Raw genomic sequence first — 25,922 nt, forward strand, 5'->3', positions numbered from 1 at the left:
TTCAACTACGAAATGCCATCAAAATAAATCGGACTTAAAAATGTTTTTGAACAAAAATCTTTTTTTTTTTCAATATCTATTCTTTCAATCCCAATCATGCTTATTGGAATCAACGGCGGCTATTTTCCGGCAATCTGCCGGGTATGTTTTTGCTTCTTTTTATTGTTGTTTTTTCTCTTAGTCTTTTCAATGGCAGATCTCGTTGTAATGAGGCATGGCATTAATTCAATTATTAGTTTGCTTGTGTAACGATTTTTTTAAACTCAAAACTTTTTTTTTGAATATTTCTTTGCAAAAATGTAAGTCAAAAGACAGTTAAGTCAAACATGTAGATGGGCGCGGGTCGGAACATCATATGCGAACGCACATTAACGAGCCTCCTTGTTTGATTTTACTGCAAGTCATGTTTCTTCTGTTGGTTGTTACAGGGTAGAGAAGTTGCGCAAGGAAGAGAAGAGGATTGACCACTGGGAGAGGGCAATGCGAGAGGTGGAAATACCCCAGATTGTAGAGTGGACCCAAGGACAGATGGACATGCGCAAACAACAATGGGATAAGAGTGAACAGACCAAGGTATACCCCGCATATGGTAGTACTCCCGGATTGGCGGACTTTGTTATGATTATGTGCATATCTATCTTGTGCTTAGTTTCTTCGCCTAGTTATTGCTAAAGGACAACCTAAGTCACAAGAGTATTGCAATGTAATACAATTATGCTGCATAGGGAATCGCATATTTCAAATGGTCATATACATTATCTAAACATTGATATTAACTATTCAAATGTGCTCCAAAAGGACATCATTGACCCCTGTGGATCGCTTTCAGTTGCCTTTGTATGGTGTATTCAGATGCCTTTGTCGATGATGTATCTTTGGTTCAAATTTTACCATTGCTAGTTTGAAAATCTACTGTACTATCTTTGTTTTTAATCGGTTTAATCTGGTCTGATGTCATATAGTGCTTTTGTTGTTTTTAAATGCAATAAGTGGTGGTTATTTTGTGGTTTGTGTGTTAAGATTGACCACTGCAAGGAGGAAGCAGAGAAGCGGAAGATGATGAGGGCCAAGTGCATCATGATGGTTGCAGACAAGGATCTCTTCATCCAGAGACTACACGAGAACAGGAAACAACTACTCCAGGTAAGGGCTTGTTCAATTGATGTTTTAGCTGTTTCTCGTAAATAAACCGAAAGCTTGTGTTTTTGAGCTCGAATTTTCGAGGAGTTAAACCAAAAGCTTGTGTTTTTGAGAAAAACGAATTTTATTAATAGTTGCGTAGCGGACTTGAAGAGTGAAGAGGAGTTATGGTGATCATAGTCTTTTTAAATCACTCGGCTGTCAGTGAAACGAGATATAAAAGTCAATGCCGCACGCGGGGTTAAGTGTGGGGTCCAGCGAAGTCGCCGAGGACCGTGAAGGCGGTGATGTTAAGTAGGAACCCCGCATCTTTTATCCTCATCCACGGAGACTATCCTCTTAAATATCAAGATAGGAACAGGGAACGCGAACACTTCCAACATGTCCAACGGTAGTCTGTTATGTTTGTTCATGCATTCTTCACAGAGAGTGAGAAAAGTCGGTGTGATTAAAATCTCGCTAAGCGAGCGAAGTTTCGGCATTTTTAAACGGGTTTGTTAGTTTTAACTCTACTGCTTTACTTGCGAAATTAGCTCAAGCTAAGAGAGGCTTTTAAATAAAAAGTAACTGGGATAATACATGGAAATTCTATCTAGTTGAATAGAATTTTTTTAAACGAAACTGTCGATAATAGGTTTTTATTAAATGGCCGTCAATATTTAAAGGTGTTGACTGCCGTTGGTTATGGTAATGGACAGATATAACTTTTTAAATTGTTTTTAGCAACGCATTGATGAGTGGGAGCTGGAGTTGGCCGAGGAGAAGGAGCGTCTGTTGGGAGCGAGGAGAGCGATGCGTAAGTCTGAGAGACGAGCACAGCACTATGCGAGACAGAAGAGGGAGGAGGAGAGACTGGCCGCAGAGGCTGAGGCCGAAGAGAGAAGGTATGTTAGGGTGCATCATGGAAAACAACATCGCTGAAATTGGACTGAAATTCAATGGAAAACGCTCGAATGATGTCGGCCGTAGCAGTCCTCTCTATATTTTGAGTCGAAGAGACTCAATTAAAATAACAATTTAAGTTTAAGAGTTGATTTTTTGTCTTAGACAATAAAGATAAAGATTTCATTGTTTGTTGAATAACTCGTACATAAAATTTTGCAAGTGTGTGATGCGACTGATATCATGCACTGGTGGAATAGAATGAAGCTATTTGACTGTATGGATTATGTGATTATTTCGATATAGTTATGATGCTACCTACAATGTGTATTTAGACTGAGGAAGGAGCAGGAAGAGTTGGCAGCTAGAAAGCAAGAGGAAGAGGAGCAACGTAAGTTCTGAGATTTATCGCAAACTGATATTTGTTAAGTTCTCAATCTCCCCTCCGTCTGAAAAGTCAGCTGTTTTCCTGAAAATGTGTACTTATGCTTCTGTGTGCTGAAAGGTTACTTTTCAATCACTTCTCACTTCTGGAATCTTTTCCGTTTGTTCCCCAACCCCTCCCTGCTTTGTGGGTGCATATTATTTGCACCCACCAGACGCACGTGCCATTTTTTGAATAATTATTCACTATGTAATGACACGTGCTCTGTAACTGGGAGGTGCATAACGTACTGGGGGGGGGGGGGGGGGGGGGGGCAAACTGAAGAGATCCCACTTCTGTTTGGTGGCCTGCAGTAATTACGAATATTATCAAGTTTGCTTTGTTTTAAAATCACGCCATTTCTCAATTTCGTGGAACTCAGTGGTTGATGGTCAATTGATTTACCACTTTCTACGCAGTTTTGGTAGCTCATTGTTTTTTTAGGAATGTTGGAAGAACGAAGACGGGCTCAAGAAAAGGTATGTTTTCTTATAGAAATCTATCACGTTTTCATTCTTTCCGAATCTAATGTTGTTTTTGGTTGTTTTTGATGTTCAAGGCTCGAATGGACGATGACATTATGCGTGGCCAGGGCCTCAGAGGATCCGAGCTTCGGTGAGAAAACTACTTTTTTTACTCGGATCAAATTGAAGATAGGACACCATGGGTAGGAAAATATCTAACATCGAGAGTGGTTGATAGAAATTAGCTTAGCTGTGACATATAGTGTTAGTGGCATATAAAGTTTACTCTTTGTAGAGAATACACATAATAGAATCATCCGAGATGGTTTACAACTTGGAGATTTTTAATAGCCGCCCTCATCTTCTCAGCCGGCTATTATAGCGCTCCTATTTTTTTTTACAATTCAAAGAATTTGAATTGTATTGGGGCGCTGTCTTTTTTTTTTTTTTTTTAAGATCTGTTCACACATTTTCATGATTTTTGAAGTCAAATTGGAGTAGTGATTTTGGTCACGCCGAAACAGGAAATGGAGCGAAAAAGCGAGTGGTTTTGCGGCGTCAATTTTTTTCGCTCTAATTTTAAAGTAGAGTGCGAAAATGGTGTTTGAACAAAAGTTCAGTTTCTCGGTAGTGGTTTTTTGTTCACATGCGGCAATTTCACTCTGATTTTTACTGTTTTTTCGATTTTTTGGATCGGATTTTTTTCTAAATGGTTTTCCCAATCCATTCACAGCTCATTCTAGGCCTAGTTTTTTTGTTTGAATTAAATTTTCATTTCTCGCTAGTGGTTTTTTTGTTCACATGCGGCATTTTGACATTGATTTTTTGTTTTTTTTTCTTATTTTTTGCTCTGATTTTTTTAAAATGGTTTTCTCAATTCACTCATAGTCCATTCTAGGTCTAGTTTTTCTGTTTAGTCAATGAAAAGTCTTTGAATTGTACGTCAGGACTTGTCCTGCTATGTTTTTTTACTTCGTCGAATAAAAAAATGTTTCGCTTTACCTCATTTTGCCGCCTTTTCAACATTATGCGTGAAATCTTTTTGACTTCTCTAGGCTAGTTTCTCTCTTCTTTCATTCTGCTAAAAGTGATTTTGAACATCAGTTGCTCAGCAAAGCAATTCAAAATGAAAGCAATTCAAAATGTGTTAATACAAAAATGGATGTCAGAAATAGAAACGGGATAAACCCATAAAGCCCAATTTTAGATGCCCGCTATTTGAACGTCGTTCCTATAAGTCTTATTTGCCATCTCTAATGCTTATTGTTATTGATAGTAGCCCCTGTAGCCTCTCTCTAAGAAACAGAAGTATGTTCAACTACGAAATACCATCAAAATAAATCGGACTTAAAGAAATGTTTTTGTACAAAAATCTTTTTTTTTTCAATATCTTCTGTTATTTCAATCCCAATCATGCTTATTGGAATCAACGGCGGCTATTTTCCGGCAATCTGCCGGGTATGTTTTCATTTTGGAGGAAAGTCTTGAATTGCAAAACATTTTTTAAAGAAAACTTAATTTTTTCTTTTGATTTCAGGTCTGAGAAGCCGCCTGGTGAGTTTGTATTAATGTTACTTGTAAATTAATTGCGATCTGCTGAGACAAGTGGATGAATCTGAAAAATGTAATCCTAAATGACCCAAGATCGGTTAGCAATGGTGTAAGATCATGCTGATGATTTCAATGTCCTTCTTCTGGAAAGTATAAAAATACTTATTGTCAAGGCCGTTAATGTTTTGTTTTAACAATAACATTACAGTTGAGGATCGCTGGCGAGGTGGTGGTGAGCGTAACCGCTCTCCGGCAGTGCGTGGCTCTGGTGCCTATCAACCCCCAACAAGTGATCGGTACCGTCCTCCTGGTGCACGAGAGGATGGACCACCTGTACGAAGACAACAGGATGAATTCCGAAGAGGTAACTTCCCACGCAAAATAGATTTCTTTAATTGATCTCAAGAACAATCTGCAGCAATTATTTGGGTCCCTTTGGTCTTTTTATGCAGTTTTTTTTGCTGGCTTGTCTCAAGATTCTCTTCAAGATTTCAAAATTAACTTATATTGTATTTTAAATTTAAATTCGTTCAAGGGATATTTTAATTTTTAATTGCTCTCAAACAAAGTTTGTAGCAATTATATTAATCCTGTCGGTCTTTTTATGCGATTTTTCGCTTGACCGATTTTTCGTCTGACGCCTTTGACTTTTCGTCCTCAAAAACGGGATAAACAGGTAGCGCCCAGCGGCCATTAAGCGCTCTTAGAAGATTTTAGCTCAAACTGTTTGGAGACTTATACTTGCCCCTACCCCCACCACTATTGCCCTAGCCACACTGTTGCCCACCACCGGCCCCTCCTCCCTCCCCCCACCCGTGGCTAATGACGTGCAACCGATCGCTAATAACACGCAATTGTATACTAATTTTCACAATTTTTTCGAGCTTTTTAAAAACTTTTGTCATTTTTCAACCCTAGGTGTCAAGGAACCTCCTCTAGGGTTTTATAATAGGTTACTGCATAGTTTATAGTGGCAGTGGAATGGTTTCAACATTTTAACATCACGAATTCTAGCTTTTTTGACAAAACGTGCATTTTTTTCAAATTTTTTGACACTTTTTTCCTTATTCAGGTCTTTCCAGACCCTGGGGCCAGAAAACATCCTAAGGAGTTTGATAATAAGTTACTGACAAATTTTTATCGGCCATGGAATTGTTTTCAACTTTTCAATATTACAAATTTTTGCAGTTTTTTGATAAAACTTAAAATTTTTTCAAGATTTAAAAATTGTCATTTTTCAGGTTCCTCCAGCCTCAAGAGCCAAGGAACCTCCTCTAGGGTTTGATAATAGGTTACTGCATAGTTTCTAGTTGTAATGGATTGTTTTTCAAGATTTTAATACCAGCAAATATTTAAAAATATTTCCAATTTTATCAAGTGTTTCAACTTTTTAATGTCACAAATTTTTTGCATTTTGTTTTATATATATATATATATATATATATATATATATATATATATATATATATATGTTTTTCGCTTTTTAATTTGCTTTTTAAATCTGCTCTTTAGTTTTTTTTAAATTTTTGTTTCTTTAGGTTTTTTCAGCCTCAAAAGCCAAGGAAGCTCTAGGGTTTGAAAATAGGTTACTGTATAATTTCTAGATGTAATGGAGTGTCTTGCAAAATTTTAACATCACGAATTTTAGCAATTTTTTTGACAATTTTCGCCTTTGTCAACTTTTCGACATAGTCATTATTCAGATTTATTGAGCCTCTAGGGTCAGAAAACCTCCGTAAGGGTTTGATAATAAGTTACTGGAGAAGCTTTGTTGGTCATAGATTGGTTTTCGGATTTAATATCACAAGTTTTAGCAATTTTTGTTTCAAAAACTTTAAAAACTTTTTCAATTTTTTCAATTTTTCATTTTAAATTTTCAATTTTTTTCTTTTTGGACTTTATTGTCATTATTCAGGTTTTTCAGTGTAACAGAAAGTCTTGCTTTGATAAGTTGCTGGAAAACGTTTTTTGGCCATGAATTAGTTTTCAACTTTTATTATCACAAATTTTAGCAGATTTTTTTCAAGTTTTTTTTCCAAATTTTGTCGTTTTTTAGATTTCTACAGCCTCAAGAGCCACATAAAATCCTCTAGGGTATAATTATAGGTTACTGTATAGCTTCTAGATTAAAGGAATGTTTTTCAAGATTTTAATGTCCCCAATTTAAAAAAAAACATTTGTAATTTTATGTTATGTTGAGATTTGAGTTAAGTTTTGAGTTTTTGATCATTTTTTCCGGCACGAGGGTCCTAGGGACCTCCTCCAAGGTTTGATAATGAACTGCTGCATAGTTTCTAGGTTTAGTGAAATGATTATCAATTTTTTAATGGTTCCAGCTTTAGCAATTTTTTTTAGTATAATTTTTTTCGAATTTTCGGAAAATTATTATTCCATTCGAAGTTTATGGATCTTTATGAGCCCGTGAAACTATTTAAAGCTTGAAATAGGTATACTGGATAGTCTCTTGAGAAAATGAAATGGTTTTGAAGATTTTAAAATCCTGAATTTTAGCAGGTTTTTGTTAAAATTTGCTATTGTTTTCAAAATTTTTGAATTTTTTTTGTCCTTTTCTGAGTTTAACGATCATTACTGGCCCACAAATCTTTTTAAGTCTTGCAGATGAGTTACTTGACATAACTCCAAAGACAAAAAAAATAGTTTTGTACATTTTCACTGCGAAATCTGTAAGCTTTTCTTTTAAATTTTGCTATATTTTTGAAATGTCAGTTTTTGGATTTAATTACTAACAAGGCTATAAAACTAAAAGTTGCAGAGTCGAATCAAGCAAAAGCTAGCCGCACTAAACCGTGGCTAGCTGCTGACGAAGCCAACCGCTCGCCGCTCGTTTGAGAGCCTTTCGCCCGATGTTAGTGTGTTCATTATTCAGGTCTTTCCAGACGCACGGGCCAGCAAATGTCCTTACGGGTTTCATAATCAGTTACTGAAGAAATTTTATTTGCCATGGAATAGCTTTCAATTTTTAATAGGATAGGCTTTGCATTTTTTGCAAGATTTTTAAAAATATTTTTGAATTTTAGGTTTCTCCAGCTTCAGGAGCAGCATAACCTCCTCTAGGGTTTGATTACAGGTTACGGCATAGCTTCTAGATTAATGGAGTGTGTTTCAAGATTTTAATATCACTAATTTTTAAAAAATTATTTGCAATTTTATCAAGTTTTTCAACTTTTTAATGTCACAAATTTTTTGCATTTTGTTCTAGAAATATGTTTTTCGCTTTTTAATTTGCTTTTTAAATTAGCTCTTTAATTGTTTTGAAAATTTTTGTTCTTTTTTAAGGTTTTTTCAGCCTCAAAAGCCAAGGAACTTCTAGGGCTTGAGAATAGGTTACTGTATAATTTCTAGATGTAATGGAGTGTCTTGCAAGATTTTAACATCACGAATTTTAGCTTTTTTTTTGACAATTTTTGCCTTTGTCAACTTTTCGACATAGTCATTATTCAAATTTTTAAGCCTCTAGTGTCAGAAAACCTCCGTAAGGTTTTGACAACAAGTTACTGGAAAAGTTTTGTTGGTCATGGAATAATTTTCAGCTTTTTCATATCGAAGTTTTAGCAATTTTTTTTCGAAAACTTGCAATTTTTCAAGTTTATTGAAAATTTTTGTCGCGTTTTAGGTTTCTCCAGCCTCAAGAGCCGAGAAATGTCTTCTAGGGTTTTTTAATAGGTTACTGTATAATTTTCTAAATGTAATGGAATGTTTTTCAAGATTTCAACACCACGAATTTTAGCAATTTGTTTAGAAAAAGTTTTTCAGCTTTTCAATTTTCTTTTTGGCCTTTATTGTCATTATTCAGGTTTTCAAGCGTAACAGAAAATCTCCGGTTTGATAATAAGTTACTGGAAAACGATTTTTGGCCCCGAATTAGTTTTCAACTTTTATTATCACAAATTTTAGCAGATTTTTTTAAAGTTTTTTTCCAAATTTTGTCGTTTTTTAGATTTCTACAGCCTCAAGAGCCACATAATATCCTCTAGGGTATAATTATAGGTTACTGCATAGCTTCTAGATTAAAGGAATGTTTTTCAAGATTTTAATATCCCCAATTTAAAAAAACATTTGTAATTTTATCAAGTTTTTTGAATCTTTTTGAATTTTTGATAATTTTTTCCGGCACGAGGGTCCTAGGGACCTCCTCCAAGGTGTGATAATAAACTGCTGCATAGTGTCTAGATTTAATGAATTGATTATCATTATTTTAGTGGCTCCAGCTAGCAATTTTTTGATAGTATAATTTTTTCAAATTTTGGGAAAATAATTATCATATTCCGAGTTTATGGATCTTTATGAGCCCGTGAAACTATTTAAAGCTTGAAATAGGTATACTGGATAGTCTCTTGAGTAAATGAAATGGTTTTGAAGATTTTAATATCTTGAATTTTAGCAGGATTTTGTTAAAATTTGCTATTGTTTTCAAAATTTTTGAATATTTTTTTTGTCCTTTTCTGAGTTTAACGATCATTAATGGACCATGAAGCTTTTTATGTCTTGCAGATGGGTTACTTGACATAACTCCAAAGACAAAAAAAGTTTTGAACATTTTCACTGCGAAATCTGGAACATTTTCTTTTTAGTTTTGCAGTATTTTTGAAATTTCAGTTTTTCGATTGACGAACAAGGCTATAAAACTAAAAGTTGCAGAGTCGAATCAAGCTAAAGGCAGCCTCACTAAACCGTGGCTAGCTACTGACAAAGCCAACCGCTAGCCGGTCGTTTGAGAGCAATTTGCCCGACGTTAGTCGTTTATGTTTACTACTTTCGCTTTCTTGTTCAGAAATGTTTGAATTTGTGTGGTCAGAAACTAGTTTGTTTTGCAAATCTTTACACTAGAGGAACCAATGCAATTTTAAGAGAAGGATCCTTCCCTCTTTTAAAGGTTCTGAAGAGAGTCAATTGTTCTCCCATTTTTTATCTCTTCCTTGCTGCAATTTGTCGATCAAGTCGCTCTCATGTTTGTGGTCATCAGTCATGTCTTTAAATATAATCTGGATATAGGGAAAGGATTTCTTAATTTAAGATATTTTAAATTCAATTTGGAGGTACTGATCTTTTTGATAAGATCTCACTTTTACTTTATTTCATAGAAAGACTTGAATGATTGCCCTGAAGTTCTTCTCCAGTTGAAAATTGTAACTATTAGCAGGTGGTGGTGGCGGCGAGAGAGGAGGTGGTGGTCGTGATTTTGATGACTTTAAACGCGGTGGTGATGACAGAGATGCAGGTGGCATGCGAAGGGATGACTTCAGACGCAGACCTCCTGATGAAGGTAACTATTTCACAAGGAAGATTTGTTTCCGCATTGATCTACCTGTTTTGCTGGCAATTATGTCAACATTCCAAATAACTGGGACTTGGTCCTTTCTTAAGACACTAACACCTTTCTCTGTACTTGCTAAAATACTAATAATCAGTTATGAGGTACAGCAAGATGACAAATATTTGAAACTGAAAATTTTGCTGATAGCGCCTACGTGAAATCTCGGCACAATCTCAAAATGATAAAATGTTCAACCTACTGTTGATCTGAGAAATTTGTCTTCATAGGCATGCGACGGGGACCTCGAGACGATGAATTTGAACGTGCACCGCCCAGAGGTTCCGACGTGTACAGACCTCCGATGCGAGGAGATCGAGACATGCGGGGTCCGGAAAGAGACATGGACCGGGACAGGGACCGTGACATGGGGCGAGATTCAAATCGCTTCTCTGGTTTCGATCGTGAACGAGGAGAAGGCAGATTCCGTGGCGGTGGCGGCGATGAGATGAGGTATGATATCTTAAATGGTTTGAAATATATGTATAATACTAACTTCAGATGGGAATATCCGATTATTAGAGCAAGATAATGGACATCCTTATTGTACTCAACACAAAAATTGGTTTCACTCAGATTTTGCTCTCAAGTCCATTTCTGAATGGCAATTTGTTACCAAATTTTATTGTCAAAATTGTATTCAAAACTGGAACACTGGAAATTGAATTGAACTCTCAGACTCACACAAACGTTTTTATCGCCTATAGATTTCACAGAAAATGCACTATAGTAATATACATTTTTTCGTTGACAAAACTTGACAGATATTTTGATTTAATTGTCTGCTGATTCAGGCGTGGTCCACCACCCAATAGAGATTCTTATGGTCGCGATAGAGGAGACAGAGATCGGGAATCGGGCTTCTCGCGTGGCACAGACTTTGACAGTATGCGTGGATCTGACCATCGAAATGGACCTCAATCACTCGAGGATCGTCCACCGCGAGGCGGTCCACGGGAAGATCGCGGATTTGGAGGTAAGCAATGCTCTCATAAGCAAATATGAAGAGTGATTCGAGTTTTCGCATTTCTAGTGGTTTATCTGCATTGTAATGTGCCTGATCAGTAACTAAAATCAACATATATCCTTATAAGGGTGCAAAATTATTAAATATTACAGAACAATTTCAAGTTTCACTTGTTTAAATATGTTCGCAAAAAATATGTTCGTATGCCGGAAACGATGGCTTGAGCTCTGAATATGAGTGCTCTCTGAAATGATTTAGTTTCTCTGTTGATAATAGGTAACTTCCGTGGCCAAGAAGTGCAGCGTGGAGGTGGTGGTGGTGTTGGGAGTGACTCAGGAACCGCACCTATTAGACCTTTCAGACCACGTGAAGAGAAAAAGGAGGTGAGTAGCTATCGTTTCCACATCTCTACAACAGAAGTAATTGCTCTCAAGCTTGTGTCAATTAATTGTTTTTTGAATACCAACGAAGCAATAGCGAGGCTGTTATTGGTGTCATCGTGTTTTTTTTGCAGATTTTTTGCTTGACCGTTTCTGCACTTCTATTATATTAAATTGTGGTACTTGAGTGCAATGGTTAACAGTGTTCGTATCTGCACATGTTTTAATGGTCCTTAAACGTGCAGCCTAACGAAAAAATGCGTTTTAAGACGCGCTATGCCGCGATATTCAAACTTCTATGTACAGGTTTTGCGCTCACTAAGCATGTAGCATAGCAAAACAAGCGAGCTAAGAAAGCCAATGGACAAAAAATTTGCTGATGTAGAAAGTGCAATAGACAAATACAACACGCTTCCGCAGCGTAAGCCATAAGACCTATGGCTGTTAAACGATGGAACGGGTTCGTGCCCGAGTCGGGATTAAAAAAGCTCCTCTTTTCTTTGCCGAAAGAGACTTTTATTGTTGTTTTTCATCCACTCGTGTCTGTCTATCTCGCCTTATCTTTCTACTATTGGGGACATCTATTGTTTTTTTTTAATTCGTCGTCTCCATCAATGATTCTTACTACCTGACTTGGAATTGACTTTTTCAATGACTTCAGTGACTTCTACTGCTTTGCAGTTAACATTCGTGTGCGTGATGTCATTTCTGCTTTTAGCTCAACTGCGTGACTTACCTCAAAAAATGACTTCTGAACTCACTTATGAAACTTCGAATTTTTTGAACATTAACTAGTTAAAGATCAATGGTGTGCATCTAAGTAGTGCCCTAATTCTTGTGTATTAGTATCGAGTTTTTGATTTCGAATATCAATTTTGAAAAAGCTCTCTTAGGGCGTTTTCGTTATAGACCGTATGTTTCAAAAAATTGACAGTCCGATTCTAACCCAAATAGTCTAGTGGTCTATTAAAGGACTGGTGGTCGATCTGTCTATCTAATTTCTTTAGTTGTTTTAATTTATGGAAAGCCACAAGCGTCTATCGCGGCTATTTTCCAGCAATATGCCGGCTATGTTTTCTGTTTTTTATATTGACTCTAAATTGCACTTGAGCGCATTGATCAACATGTTCACATGATCTTGACATGTTCAAACATTCCTCAAAGATAGAGCCTAGCGTAATATATTAGTTTTAAGACGCGCTATACCGCCATTTTTAAACTTCTAATGTGCACATGTTTTACGCTCATTAAAGATGCGGCATAGCAAAAACAAACGAGCCAAAAAGTCATTGACTAAACATTTGCTGAAGTAGAAAAAGTGAGAGATGAAAGCAATACGCATCGTTAGCGTATGGGGTAAGACCTATGGCTGATAAGTGAGAGGCATCGGTTCGCGCCCGAGTTGGTGCCAAAAACTTCTTCTTGGCTCAAAATGGGTAATTGTTGTTTCTCATCAACGCTTGTTTGTCTGTCTGTCTGTCTTTTTTTCTCGTTCTTTCTCTTTAATTCTTTCAGCTTTCTTTATTGTAACATTTTTTTTTCTGTCTGCTTTTTTTACTATATACTATATTTTATATTGAATGCTATGTCAACATGTTTAAGCTCCTAATCTGCGCCAATGTTTAATGCTACTTAAACATGCAGCCTAACGTAGAACATGCGTTTTCAGAAGCACCACGCCACCATAGAGCAGCCCCTTATCTGCACAATTCTTAGTGCTCCTTAAGGATGCATTATAGCAAATCCAAAAAGGCGGACAGAGAAATGCTTGTATATAGAGTACTAGACGCAAAAATACACATCGGCAGCGTAAGTGGTAAGAGCTATAGCTGTTTATCGAGGGTCAAGGGTGCGAGCCCGAATTGACCCGAAACAGAAATCTTAACTTCATTCAATCCTTCTATTTTTTTAAATGATTTTCTTGTGATTCTTCTGCGGGCCTGCTAATTTCTTCTAAAATAATCTTGGACTCCTCAAGTTTTGTTTTCACCCCCTTCTTGAATTTTGAGTGATTTCAGTTGCTCAATCCGTAAAAAAGTTTGTTGTTCAAACAAAACATATATTTAGAGCAACGATGACAAGGCCTTGATAGCTAAGTGGTAAATGTCTCTGCCGAGATTCCGGAGTTGGGCTCAGGAGGTTGGGGTTCGAACCCGACCTTAAACAGTTTTTGCACCCATAACGAAAAATTTATCTAGTTTATTTGAGAGCAATTTTTCTGACCTTAGTCGGTTTATGTTTTTATGACTCGAGGAGGAGTAATTGTGATCTCTTTTTTCAATAGATCGATTACTTGTGAAACATTATATAAAAGTCAATACATGAAAACAATTGTTTAGGTCAATCTGATGAGCAGAAGTCAAAAGCAGCGAAGAGAAATGGAAATAGTGGTTTTTGTTTCTGCAATTTTTTGAGAGCAAATTTTATCGCTTAGTGACCCATAATTTTAACGATCATGTACGGCATTTCTTGTGTGTTTTTAAGGTTTCATTTTAAAATTTTTTGGAACTAGTTGCTTTCTCGCATACAAGAATAAGAAATGGTGCGTTTGTGCGCATTCTTGACCATATGCATATTTAAGAGATGCAATACCGAGCTATTGACATTCTGTTGGCTTATTAATAGCCGCACAGCGATAGCTGGGGCTATTATTGGCCTTCTCTTGGTTTTTTACAATTCAAAGAATTTGAATTGTATTGGGGCGCTGTCTTTTTTTTAAGATCTGTTCACACATTTTCATGATTTTTGAAGTCGAATTGGAGTAGTGATTTTGGTCACGCCGAAACAGGAAGTGGAGCGAAAAAGCGAGTGGTTTTGCGGCGTGAAATTTTTTCGCTCTAAATTTAAAGTAGAGTGAGAAAACGGGGTTTGAACAAAAATTCGCTTTCTCGCTAGTGGTTTTTTGTTTACATGCAGCAATTTCACTTTGATTTTTTACAGTTTTTTCGATTTTTTTGATCGGATATTTTTCTAAATGGTTTTCCCAATCCATTCATAGTCCGTTCTTGGTCTAGTTATCTGTTTAGTTTATTCTGTGAATTGTACGTCAGGACTTGTTCTGCTGTTTAATAGCCGCCTCATCTTCTCAGCCGGCTATTATAGCGCTCCTATTTTTACAATTCAAAGAATTTGAATTGTATTGGGGCGCTGTGTTTTTTTTTAAGATGTGTTCACACATTTTCATGATTTTTGAAGTCAAATTGGAGTGGTGATTTTGGTCACGCCGAAACAGGAAATGGAGCGAAAAAGCGAGTGGTTTTGCGGCGTGAATTTTTTTCGCTCTAATTTTGAAGTAGAGTGAAAAAACGGTGTTTGAACTAAAATTCGATTTCTCGCTAGTGGTTTTTTGTTCACATGCGGCAATTTCACTCTGATTTTTACTGTTTTTTCGGTTTTTTGGATCGAATTTTTTTCTAAATAGTTTTCCCTATCCATTCACAGCTCATTCTGGACCTAGTTTTTTGTTAGAATCAAAATTACATATCTCACTAGTGGTTTTTTGTTCTCCCTAGCAGCATTTTGACATTGATTTTCTGTTTTTTTTTGTTTTTTTTTCATCTGATTTTTTTAGAAATGGTTTTCCCAATTCACTCATTGTCCGTTCTAGGTCTAGTTGTTTGTTAAGTCAATGAAAATTCTTTGAATTGTACGTCAGGACTTGTCCTGCTATGTTTTTTTTACTTCGTCGAATAAAAAAATTTTTCGCTTTACCTCATTTTGCCGCTTTTTCAACATTTTGCGTGATATCTTTTTGACTTCTCTAGACTAGTTTCTCTCTTCTCTCATTCTGCTAAAAGTGATTTTGAACATCAGTTGCTCAGCAAAGCAATTCAAAATGAACAGAGTCACTATAAAAATTGAAGTCAGAAGTAGAAACGGGATAAACCCATAAAGCCCAATTTTAGATGCCCGCTATTTGAACGTCGTTCCTATAAGTCTTAGTTACCATCTCTAATGCTTATTGGTATTGATAGTAGCCCCTGTAGCCTCTTTCTAAGAAACAGAAGTACGTTATCTTCAACTACGAAATGCCATCAAAATAAATCGCACTTAAAAAAGGTTTTCGAACAAAAATCTTTGTTTTTCAATATCTTCTATTCTTTCAATCCCAATCATGCTTATTGGAATCAACGGCGGCTATTTTCCGGCAATCTGCCGGGTATATTTTTTTATTTCGTCGTCATGATTTTTGTTACGACCATATGACGTCACAGCCACTTTTTGTTCATTCGTTCATGCAATTTCAACTGAATTGCATGTGTGACGTCATTTTTCGCTCTTAGTGGAGTGAGTTTTTTTGTTCATGCGCGTGATTAAATTTTTGGTCACACTTGACTTACCTCACTCTCAAAAATGACTTCCTCACTTTGAAATTGACTTTTATTTACTTTAATTCAAAGAGATAAGGTCAAATGGGTGTGTGTCACTCTAAATGAAGGTTATTTGAGATCAGCTAATAGACGCAGCAATAACTTATACAGATTTTTAATCATAATATAACAGATCAGCCTTCAATGAAAAGGCAAATTTTTTTGGTCTGTCTTTTTTACTGTTTTTTTTAGACGGCCGATCTACGAATCTATTGCGGCTATTTTCTGGCAATCTGCCAGCTATGTTCTTTATTTTGCCAAGATTTGTGTTACGATCACTTGACGTCACACTTCAAATCTTCTTGTTGTTGTTTCAGTCTTGCAATTGTGACCGAATTGCATGATTGACACAATTTCTACTCTCAGTGGAACGAATTCTTTTCTTCATTCTTGTGATCAAGTTTTGACCTAATTGAGCCTTATTTGAGGTCTGCCATTAGAAACGATTTATTACAGAAATGATCTATACAATTTTGTAAACCAATATATGATACTACCAAATAGTTAAAAAGAATTTTTTCTTTGGTCTGCAGCATTTTTTGCTACTGCAGGTCTGTGAAGCTGTGGAAGCTGATCTCTGACAATCTGCATCTATGTTCAAACATGTGTTAAATTTTGAGCTGTTTTGTAAATTTATCACCGTAGGCGCTTTACAGCAGTGTTGGTTGTCTTTCGCCGGGTTCAGTCTACAGGGAGTTTTTTATTGCAATTAGTATCTTTGAGTTGTGTGCACTTTTGATGTTAGTAGAACCAATTTTTATTAGTTTATGCTATGGAAAGTTGATAAAATTAGGTCAATCTTCTCAGCCGGCTATTATAGCGCTTCTTATTTTAAATTATCGAGCAAAATTTAAGTTTTGCTTTACCTTAGTTAGCAGCTTTTTCTGCATGAAATTTTTTGGACTTCTCTAGGCTAGCTTCATTCTTCATTCACTATGCTCAAAGTGCTTATAAGCAGCAGTTGCTCGGCAAAAAATCTTAAAGTGAACAAAATCTGTATCGAAAAACCGAATCAAAATAAAAACGGGATGAACCCATATAGCCCAATTGTTGATGCCAGCTACTTCGTTCTTATAAGTCTTAGTTGACATCTCTAATGCGTTTTGGCATTGATACGAGCCCCTGCATCATCTCATTAAGAGATAAGAGTGTGCATTATTACAAAATCTAATCGAAATAGTTTCAAAATGTTTTCAAAATTTTTTCGTACAACAATCAATTTTTATCATTGTTTTTCTGTTCCCCCAATCCCAATCGTTGTTATGGGAGTCAATGGAGGCTGTTTTCCGCTAATCTACCGGGTTTTTGTACAAAAAATATATTTTCATTTTTAGAAATTTTTTCAATCCCCTTGAGGGTTATGGGAATCAACGGCGGCTATTTCCAGCAATCTGCGGTTTTTGTTTGTATTCTCTCGTTTCGATTGCAGTTTTCAGAGTACGTTGTGTCAAAGGGGTCTCATAACAAGCAGTGGCCACATCTCATTGAGTGGAGATTATTGCAATTAAAAGTTTTTAATAGCCGACGTCTTCTCATCATTCTGTTATTGCTTTCCTAACCTTGTTTAATTGCTCTAGAAAGAACTTTGAATCAATTAAGGTAAAGATGACCGTCTTTTTTATGGAAAATATTTACTTGGCTGTTTCTGCGCGTTCTCTCTAGAGCATTCAATCAATTTCACTTCTTGAAGGACTTACGCATGCTTGTTTTGATTTTTGCGTGACTACATTAATCTCGCTCAGCAATTAAGTCCGTCGCTGAAACAAAATCAATGCTAATACAGGGAAATGCAGGTACCAGATAGCCGAGTCCGTTTGTTTGTCTAAGATGCAGGAGATCGCGAGTTAAACTCATCACCATTCAGAATTTCTTGCACCCCTAACATTTATCTTGGCTACACCCTCCTCTGAATTGCATTGCCCCGCTTGTCGTTCGAGAGGGATTTGTTCGACTGCAGTCGGTGTATGTTTTTATAGCTGTAAGCTGAGCGGAGCTATATTGCGTTGTCCGAGGTTTTTTTGTTTAGTCGTCTGACGCTCTTTTTTGTTTTACATTTGTTCACACATCAAAGCTGAAAAAGTCACACAGCAAAGCTGAAAAAGTCAGAGAAATAGTAATTTCTCTCTCTCTCTCTAACTATCTATCTATCTATCTATCTCTCTAGCAAAAGTTTTTGAGTGATGGGATTTTGATCATACGTGATTTACATCACTCAATAGACTTTTGCACTTTAAAACTTAAGTTTAGTTTGAGTTAAATTAAGGTCAAAAGAACTCATATGTGTAAATAAAGGTTCCTAATGAAGGGGTTCTGCTTAATCAATTTTAACTAGCTTTTAATTTTTTTGCTGAAAGTATTATTTTTGAGCGCCGTCGATGCCTTTTTAATAAACATATATCTGTATCTGTTTCTGTTTCTATTATATGGCACGCAAGTTTATTCTTTTGCAGCTATTCCGGCAATCTGCTGGCTATGTTATTCGTTTTACCAAAACTTTGATACGAGTTTTCCGGTGGTTTCGCTGCTTTTTGACATGTTGTGTGGAATCTTTTGACGTTTCTAGGTTAGTTATTTGCTCAATTTACATCTATACAGCTCCGCAAAACAATTACCATTGGGGCAATATTGAAAAACAGATTATTCAGTAAGAAAACGTATGAGCCCAGCAAAAGCCTCAAGAGATAGGGAGCATTTTTGGATATTTGATAGTTGAAAATTCGTCTAATAAGTCTTTGTTTCCCGGTCTAATGCTTCCTGCTTGTGTTAATAAAAAAAATTCCCTTAGTAAAAAAGCACTGTGGGTAACCATAAAAGCCAATTGAACCTTTGGCCACGTTTTTTGTATTAAGTAAGTCACTACTTTCACGCTGTAATTCTGATTTACCTTACTCGCTGTTAGAAATAAATAGAATGTATAATTCTTGCAGCAAATTTACGCGAATAATATCAAGGTCAGATATTAAAATAGAAAAAGGATAAACCAAAAAAATTCATTGCACTAAAAACTTAATGTTCAGAGACTTAGATAGTTCCTTATAGTGTACTGATAACTGGTTTGAGTTTTCAGTTTTTTGTTCTCCAAATTAAAAGTAATTTCAATTTTTATCTAATCTTATGAAACTGCAGAAGACAGAACTTTCTTGACGCTGACAAAAAATTATGTCACTTGTTCTCTTAATTTTTTAAACTGTTTAATAGCCGCCCTCATCTTCTCAGCCGGCTATTATAGCGCTCCTATTTTTTTTTACTTCGTCGAATAAAAAAATGTTTCGCTTTACCTCATTTTGCCGCCTTTTCAACATTATGCGTGAAATCTTTTTGACTTCTCTAGGCTAGTTTCTCTCTTCTTTCATTCTGCTAAAAGTGATTTTGAACATCAGATGCTCAGCAAAGCAATTCAAAATGAACAGAGTTAGTACAAAAATGGATGTCAGAAATAGAAACGGATAAACCCATAAAGCCCAATTTTAGATGCCCGCTATTTGAACGTCGCTCCTATAAGTCTTAGTTACCACCTCTAATGCTTATTGGTGTTGATAGTAGCCCCTGTATCCTCTCTCTAAGAAACAAGTATGTTCAACTACGAAATGCCATCAAAATAAATCGGACTTAAAAAAATGATTTTGTACAAAAATCTTTTTTTTTCAATATCTTCTGTTATTTCAATCCCAATCATGCTTATTGGAATCAACGGCGGCTATTTTCCGACAATCTGCCGGGTATGTTTCAACATTAACGCCATTCATTGGCCTCAATGACGACTATTTTCATAAATTTGCGACTTCGAATTAGTTCCTGAGTCTTCCGGATATGTTTTAGTAAAGCTCTGTTCACACATTTTGATTTTTGAAATCAAGTTTGAGTGGTGATCTTGGCCACGCCAAAGCAGTAAGTGGTGCTTAAAAGTGATTGTGACATTCCTTCAATAAAATCGTGGAGTAAAGTGAGAAAATGGTTTGATCAAAAATTTGCCTTTTTGAGAGTGCTTTTTTGTTTACTCCGGCGTTTGACTTTGATGTCCACTTTCGATTTTTTTAGACCTGTTCTAAAAGAAATCGAAATGCTTTTCGAAAGCTATTAATAGTCCCCGCAAGGCTGAGTTTGTCTTTTTCTTTTATGTTTCGTTTAATAGCCGCCGTCAGCCTCTCAAGTGGCTATCATTTAGGCGCTCTCCTTTTTAAAATAAAAAGAATTTGAATTTTATCGGGGCGCTGTCTTAAGATCTGTTCACACATTTTCATGATTTTTTAGTCAAATTGGAGTAGTGATTTTGATCACGCCAAAACATGAAATGGAGCAAAAAGCGAGTGGTTTTGCGGGGTGAAATTTTGCTTTTCACTCTTATTAAAGTAGATTGAAAATGGTTCTTGAAGAAAAACTCGCTTTCTCGCTAGTGGTTTTTTGTCCACATGCGGCATTTTGACATCGATTTTCCGTTTTTTTAAAATTCTATTGATCTGACTCTTTTAGAAATGGTTTTCCTCATTGACTCATAGTCCGTTCTAGATCTAGTTTTATGTTTAGTCAATGAAATTTTTTTCCGCTTTATTTGACCTACTTCACTCACTGTTTCAACTGAATGGATTTTACATTTTTTCAGGCATTGAATTACGTAATGTTGTGAATACGGTCAAAGTCGAAAGATCAAAATCAAAAGAGACGGGATAAATTGATGAAGCCCGGTCATTAAGTCATTGAGAATTAGTCTATCAAAGTTCATTCGAATGTTTGTCGTCTGATACTCTTTGTTGTTTTACTTTGGTTGGCATGGAACAGCTAAAGGAGTGAAATTTTATTGAATAATTTTCCCCTTCATTGACGGCGTCTATGTGCTTGAACTCAGTTCTCAATAATTATTGCAAAATATATATAATTTTTGTGACTTACTGCAACGTTCAATAAAAAGTTCAATTTTGAGGCCAGAGAAAATCACTTGTGTAATGAGGAGCAAATCTATTTCGAAGCTATATTTGGCAGTCTCCTGGCATTGTTTGCTGATATTTATCCTTCTTGAGAGGCTTCAAAGTGAGTTGATTAATTGCTCTCAAACGAAGTTTGAAGCAGTTTTTTTAGTCCTGTTGGTCCTTTTTATGAGATTTTTGGCTTGACCGATTTTTCGTCCGACGTTTGACTGTTGGTCCTCAAGAACGGGATAAACAGGTAGCGCCCAGCGGGCATTAAGTTCTCTTAGAGCCTTTCAGCTCACTTGTCTCCAAGTATAAGATTAACAGAAGCTGTTTTGGAGAGATATACTTATGGTGTGAAGGGCCGTTCTTAGAAATTGCTCCTTACTTTTGCCTCTGCGATTGAAAAAATGTTAGTGTAATGCAGGTTGTTTCCACCGACTTAAACACCAACATTTTTTATAGCTGCGAAGCTGTAAGCTGAGCGTAGCTTTATTGCGGTGCTCTTGGTTTTTTACAATTCAATTTGAATTGTATTGGGGCGCTGTCTTTTAAGATCTGTTCACACATTTTCATGATTTTTGAAGTCAAATTGGAGTAGTGATTTTGGCCTCGCCGAAACAGGAAGTGGAGCGAAAAAGCGAGTGGTTCTGCGGCGTCTAATTTTTTCGCTCTAAATTTAAAGTAGAGTGAGAAAACGGGGTTTGAACAAAAATTCGCTTTATCGGTAGTGGTTTTTTGTTCACATGCGGCAATTTCACTTTGATTTTTACTGTTTTTTCGATTTTTTGGATCGGATTTTTTTCTAAATGGTTTTCCAATCCATTCATAGTCCGTTCTAGGTATAGTTGTCTGTTTAGTCAATGAAAATTCTTGGAATTGTACGTCAGGACTTGTCCTGTTATGTTTTTTTATTTCGTCGTCTGACGCTCTTTTATCGTTTTACATTTGTTCACACAGCAATGCTGAAAAAGTCAAATTTTCTGAATGACTTCTTCCTCTCACTAACGGCATTTGCGCGCGTGACGTCATTTCTCACTCGCTTTAGCAAAAGTTTTTAGGTTATTTGCGTGATTAGATTTTGACCATACGTGACTTACCTCACTCAATAAAATGACTTTTGCACTTTAAAACTTTTAATTTGAATTTGAATTAATTTGAATTAAAAGTTTAATTTGAATTTGTTTAAGGTCAAAGGAACTCATATGTTCATTAAAGGTCCTTAATAAGAGGCTTCTGTGGAATGAATTTTAACAAGCTTTATTAATTTATTGCTGAATGTTTTTTAGCCTAGTCTTTTGAGCGGCGTCGATTTTTTCAATTTAGATCTGTATCTGTTTCTATCTCTATTATATGGCACGTAGGTCTATTCTTTCGCAGCTATTCCGGCAATCTGCCGGCTATGTTTACCTGTTTATTTATATAAAAAAACTGGTTAATTTATAATAAAAACTTATAAAAAAAAACTGGTTGAGTTTGGTTAATTTAGTGACACGATTTTAACCCGACCACAGGTTGTAGTTCGAGAGGAGTTCCTCTGACACTGTTCTGTTAATTTTGAAATATTTATTTGATTTCAGCGACCACAAGCCTCAGAAGACGGATGGACTGAAGTGCGGAAACGTTAAGCACAATCAGTGAATCAGTCAACATGACGGACGCAAATGTCTTCACTATATTTATGTGATGAATATGTGACTGACGCATGTGCAAATTTTAACGGAACTGTGGTGCCATTTCTTAATGCTAATTTTCAAAAAGAATTCAAATCTTGTTAATTGCCACCGTTTGGAACCCATGGCTTTTTAGAATTTATTGGTCTACTAAAATTTGCAGGTGTGTGGTTTACTATTGCTAAAGTGAATTTGGTCGAGTCAAATTAAAGTTGTGTCAGTTCTTAAAAAGTGTACGTTGGGCTTCTTAATGCCTTTTGGAACATTTAAATGCTCACAATGCGGGTGCAGCAATGCTTGTCATCTATGTGGTAATTTGAAAGGATTTCTGAATTGATGTTGTGTATTAAAATGCTTCTTTGATGGTGAATTTAATTACTATACTGGATAAGTATTTAACTTTATATATGAAGATGAACTGAATGCAATAGCACGTTTTCTGTACCTGAAGCTCGTGTTTTTGGTTGAAAACAAGTTTTGTGCCCAAAATATTTTTCCGATATGACTCTTAGCGAAACAGTGAGGGGAGATAATTAGACGGATTGAGCTTTAAAGTCTTAACAGATAACCTTTTCCTGGGTAATTTTCGCAGCGAGTTTTTGAGTAGCTGAACCAGGATATTATGCATCGACTTTCTGATGACAATAGTATCTAAGATGTGCTTGTCTACTTTTTTGTGTGTATGCGTGCTCAAGTGAGGTGAGTTTAAAGAACCGTCAGCATATGCAGAATATCAACCGGATATTACTAGTACTGCATTTTGGGGCTTTTCGGCCGTTTCCTGTTTTCTGAATAGAAAATCTAATTTGTTAGTATTGCTGTCCTCTTATTGATTTTGTTTCGAATTCAGAAAGTCTGTCTAAAAACTTAAGCCACTCAATTGTCACGTGTAAGTAGCAGGTGGCAATTTAAACGCGTAACGCGATGCGAACTTGCGTGAATAAGTGGCTATTTTGATTTATATCAAGATGGATGCTTGTTAATGTTCATTAAGGTACAGATAAGGTACTCGAACCTATGAGGGCAACCACAAGTATTCTGTTGGGTTACATAGTTCGCTGCAGAACAAAATGACGTTTTGTTTTCGTTTGTTGAATTGTCTTTTAATAGCCGCAAAGCGTTCAAAGTTTTCAAATGTATTGGTGCGCTCGCTTTTTAAAAATCTGATCACTTTTTTCGACCTTTTTGTCAATGAGAAGTGAATTGAGTAGTGATTTTTATCACGCTGAAGTAATAAAAGGAGAGAAATGTAGTTTTAATGCGTGGACACGACTTGTTCTAGAAAATATACAAATATAATTTTTAAGATTGCCAATTTTTTACCTACTTTTGTTCTGTTACTTAGTATATTTAATGATAGGTATCGTTGGCCCTTTATAAATCATTTTTGAGCGAATCTCATCACGACTTTGACTCCACTTTTTTCAAAAATTATCAATTTTTGATAGCCTCCCTCATCTTCTCACTTTGCTCTTATCGCACTCCCATTTTTTTTACTTCGTCGAACAAAAATTTTCGTTTTACCTTTGCGCACAGCTTGAGCAACTTTTTGCATGAAATCTTTTTGTATTCTCTAGGCTAGTTTCATTCTTTGCTCCTTCTGCTCAATGTGCTTATAAACAGCAGTTGCTCAGCAAAGCAATCGAAAGTGAACAGAATCCGTATCGAAAAACGGAGTGAAACTAGAAAGGGGATAAACCTATGAAGCCCAATTTAAGATGACCACTAATTAATTGCTCTTGAACGAATTTCTTAGCAATTATTGTAATTGTGTGTGTATTTTTTAATGCAAAATTTTCGCTTGACAATTTTGACTTTTCGAGTGACTTTTACGCCCTTGACTTTTTGCATTTCGCGTGATCTAAAATTCTCTCTCAATCACAATTGCAGGCAGCTGAACTCAATTGGCGGCAATTTAAAACTAAAAGTCAAATGAAAAGTGCGCCGAAACTGGTGCCATTTTTCACTTTACATCTTAATAATGGTATATGTTAACCTATGATGTGGTTATTTGAAGCCCACTATTGAAGTTCTTAGTCCCATTTAGGTCCCCCCTCCTCCCCCTGGCTGAAACAGGTTGCAATTAATTAGAGCTCTCACTGGTCGTTCGAGAGCAATTCTTCCGACGTTTAGTCGGTTATGTTTGAACTTTGCTCTTATAAATTTTAGTTAACATCTCTAATGTGTTTTGGCATTAATACTAGCCCCTGCATGCTCTCATTAAAAAAAAACGCATGCAAAACTACAAAATCCAACCCAATTAGTTCGCACTTTCAAATTGTTTTTTATACAACAATCAGTTTTTATTATCGTTTTTCTGTTCCTGGAATCCCAATTGATTTTATGGAAATCAATGGCGGCTATATTCCGCCAATCGGCCGGGTATGTCTTTTGAGGTTTCGAGTTCTTCTGTTGCTGTTGTGTTTTGTCACTCAGTCTTAGTTATGGAAAGTCTGTAGGCTTTATAGCGAGTCTTGTTTGAATCCATTTATTTGTTTCATTCTTAGATAACAATTTTCACCTTGACGGTTATCAGGTCTGTAAAATGTGATTTTTATTTTAAAAACTACTCTTTTGTAATTGTTTTTTGTTGTGTCCGTCTTTACCTGACTCACTGTTTCAACTGAACGGATTTTAAAATCTTTCACTCATTGAATTAGGAAATATAGTGAATACAGTCAAGGTCAAAAGTGAAAAATCAGGAGAAATGGCATCAACCGATAAAGCCCGGTCATTAATTTTAGTGTATTAGATTATCAAAACTCCTTAGAGCGATTGCGACTGTAACTCTCCTTCAAATTAGCCGTTGTTCACCAAAGAAGTGCGATAATCCTATTGTTTTCTTAGGGAAATATAAAATTTTGCTTTTAATATCCTGGTTGTTTGTTTACTTTCGTGGACGTCCTAGTATATGATTTTCGGATGTCGTTCTTTTAATAACTCAGAAAGTGTTGTCTTCAGTTTGTTCAATTCTTCGAATTGAATTTAGCCTGGATCTTGCTATGTTTTTTTATTTTCTCGTCAACTTCGGCAAGATTCTTTGATGATCATATGCAGTCTCAATAACTTCAAATCTGTATTTTGCGCATTCGCTTTTTGTGCACTCTTGGTCGCGCAAGTTTTTGTGCAGTCTTAGTGGAGCGAGTTTGTTTTTCAATCGCGTGATTAAGTTTTTGGTCACACGTGACTAAATAAAAATTATTTTCTCACTCTCAAATTGATTTTCTTTAATTCAAGGGATAGGGTCCAGTGAGTGTGTCTTAGTTCGGAGCGGCTAATGCAAGCAACAATAAGTTATACAGATTCTTAATCAAAATCTAACTCCTCTTCTTTCAATGACAAGAAGAAGTTTCCCTATTTGTTAGTCCTTTTTAACTATCTTTGTGAGACTGAAGATCTACGGAAGCGGCTTTTCTGGCAATCTGTCAGCTCTTGGTAAAACTGTTCAAATAGTCAAAGAAAAACTTCATGCATAGTGTAACATTGTTATGAGTTTTCTAACTGAAGGTTCCATTGGACAGAGTGGGTACATGTTTGAAACTGATCTCAAACAAAAATTGAAGCATTTATATTAGTCCTGTGGTCTTTTAATTGTGGTCTTTTAATTGTAGTCTATTATTCAATTAGTTTGTAATTTTCGAAATTCAAAAGTTTTCATTTTTGTCATTTTAGGCAAAATATTGAAGATTTGTTTTGAAAAGAGGAAGATTTTTTTTAATTTTATTAAACCTTGAATACGAAAATCAGTGAAATTTACTTCTTCATAAATTTTAACAATGTGTTTTGCAACTTACAAAATCATGAAGACGCCTTTTTGTTACTACAGCATATCTGT

The 25,922-nt window shown here is 35.9% G+C and overlaps 1 protein-coding gene across 2 annotated transcripts in view; it reads left to right on the top strand.

Moving 5' to 3' along the window:
* The window catches only part of LOC142344823 (eukaryotic translation initiation factor 3 subunit A-like), a 143,114-nt gene extending 120,636 nt beyond the window's left edge, over positions 1-22,478 (top strand). Inside the window, exons 14-26 of one of the 2 annotated variants that reach the window (XM_075396802.1) lie at positions 429-573; positions 1,021-1,143; positions 1,864-2,024; positions 2,358-2,413; positions 2,891-2,925; positions 3,006-3,061; positions 4,448-4,464; positions 4,670-4,825; positions 9,620-9,745; positions 10,024-10,246; positions 10,588-10,769; positions 11,037-11,143; positions 21,995-22,478. In XM_075396802.1, coding sequence (XP_075252917.1) covers positions 429-573; positions 1,021-1,143; positions 1,864-2,024; positions 2,358-2,413; positions 2,891-2,925; positions 3,006-3,061; positions 4,448-4,464; positions 4,670-4,825; positions 9,620-9,745; positions 10,024-10,246; positions 10,588-10,769; positions 11,037-11,143; positions 21,995-22,042 — 1,435 coding nt within the window. In that variant the 3' untranslated portion in view covers positions 22,043-22,478. The remainder of the gene's footprint in view (positions 1-428; positions 574-1,020; positions 1,144-1,863; positions 2,025-2,357; positions 2,414-2,890; positions 2,926-3,005; positions 3,062-4,447; positions 4,465-4,669; positions 4,826-9,619; positions 9,746-10,023; positions 10,247-10,587; positions 10,770-11,036; positions 11,144-21,994) is intronic. The other variant, XM_075396805.1, reaches the window with a different exon arrangement.
* Positions 22,479-25,922: the final 3,444 nt, after the last annotated feature.

Source organism: Convolutriloba macropyga, chromosome 8 (assembly GCF_964194025.1).
Source record: "Convolutriloba macropyga chromosome 8, txConMacr16.3, whole genome shotgun sequence".
NCBI classification, from domain to species: Eukaryota; Metazoa; Xenacoelomorpha; order Acoela; family Convolutidae; genus Convolutriloba; species Convolutriloba macropyga.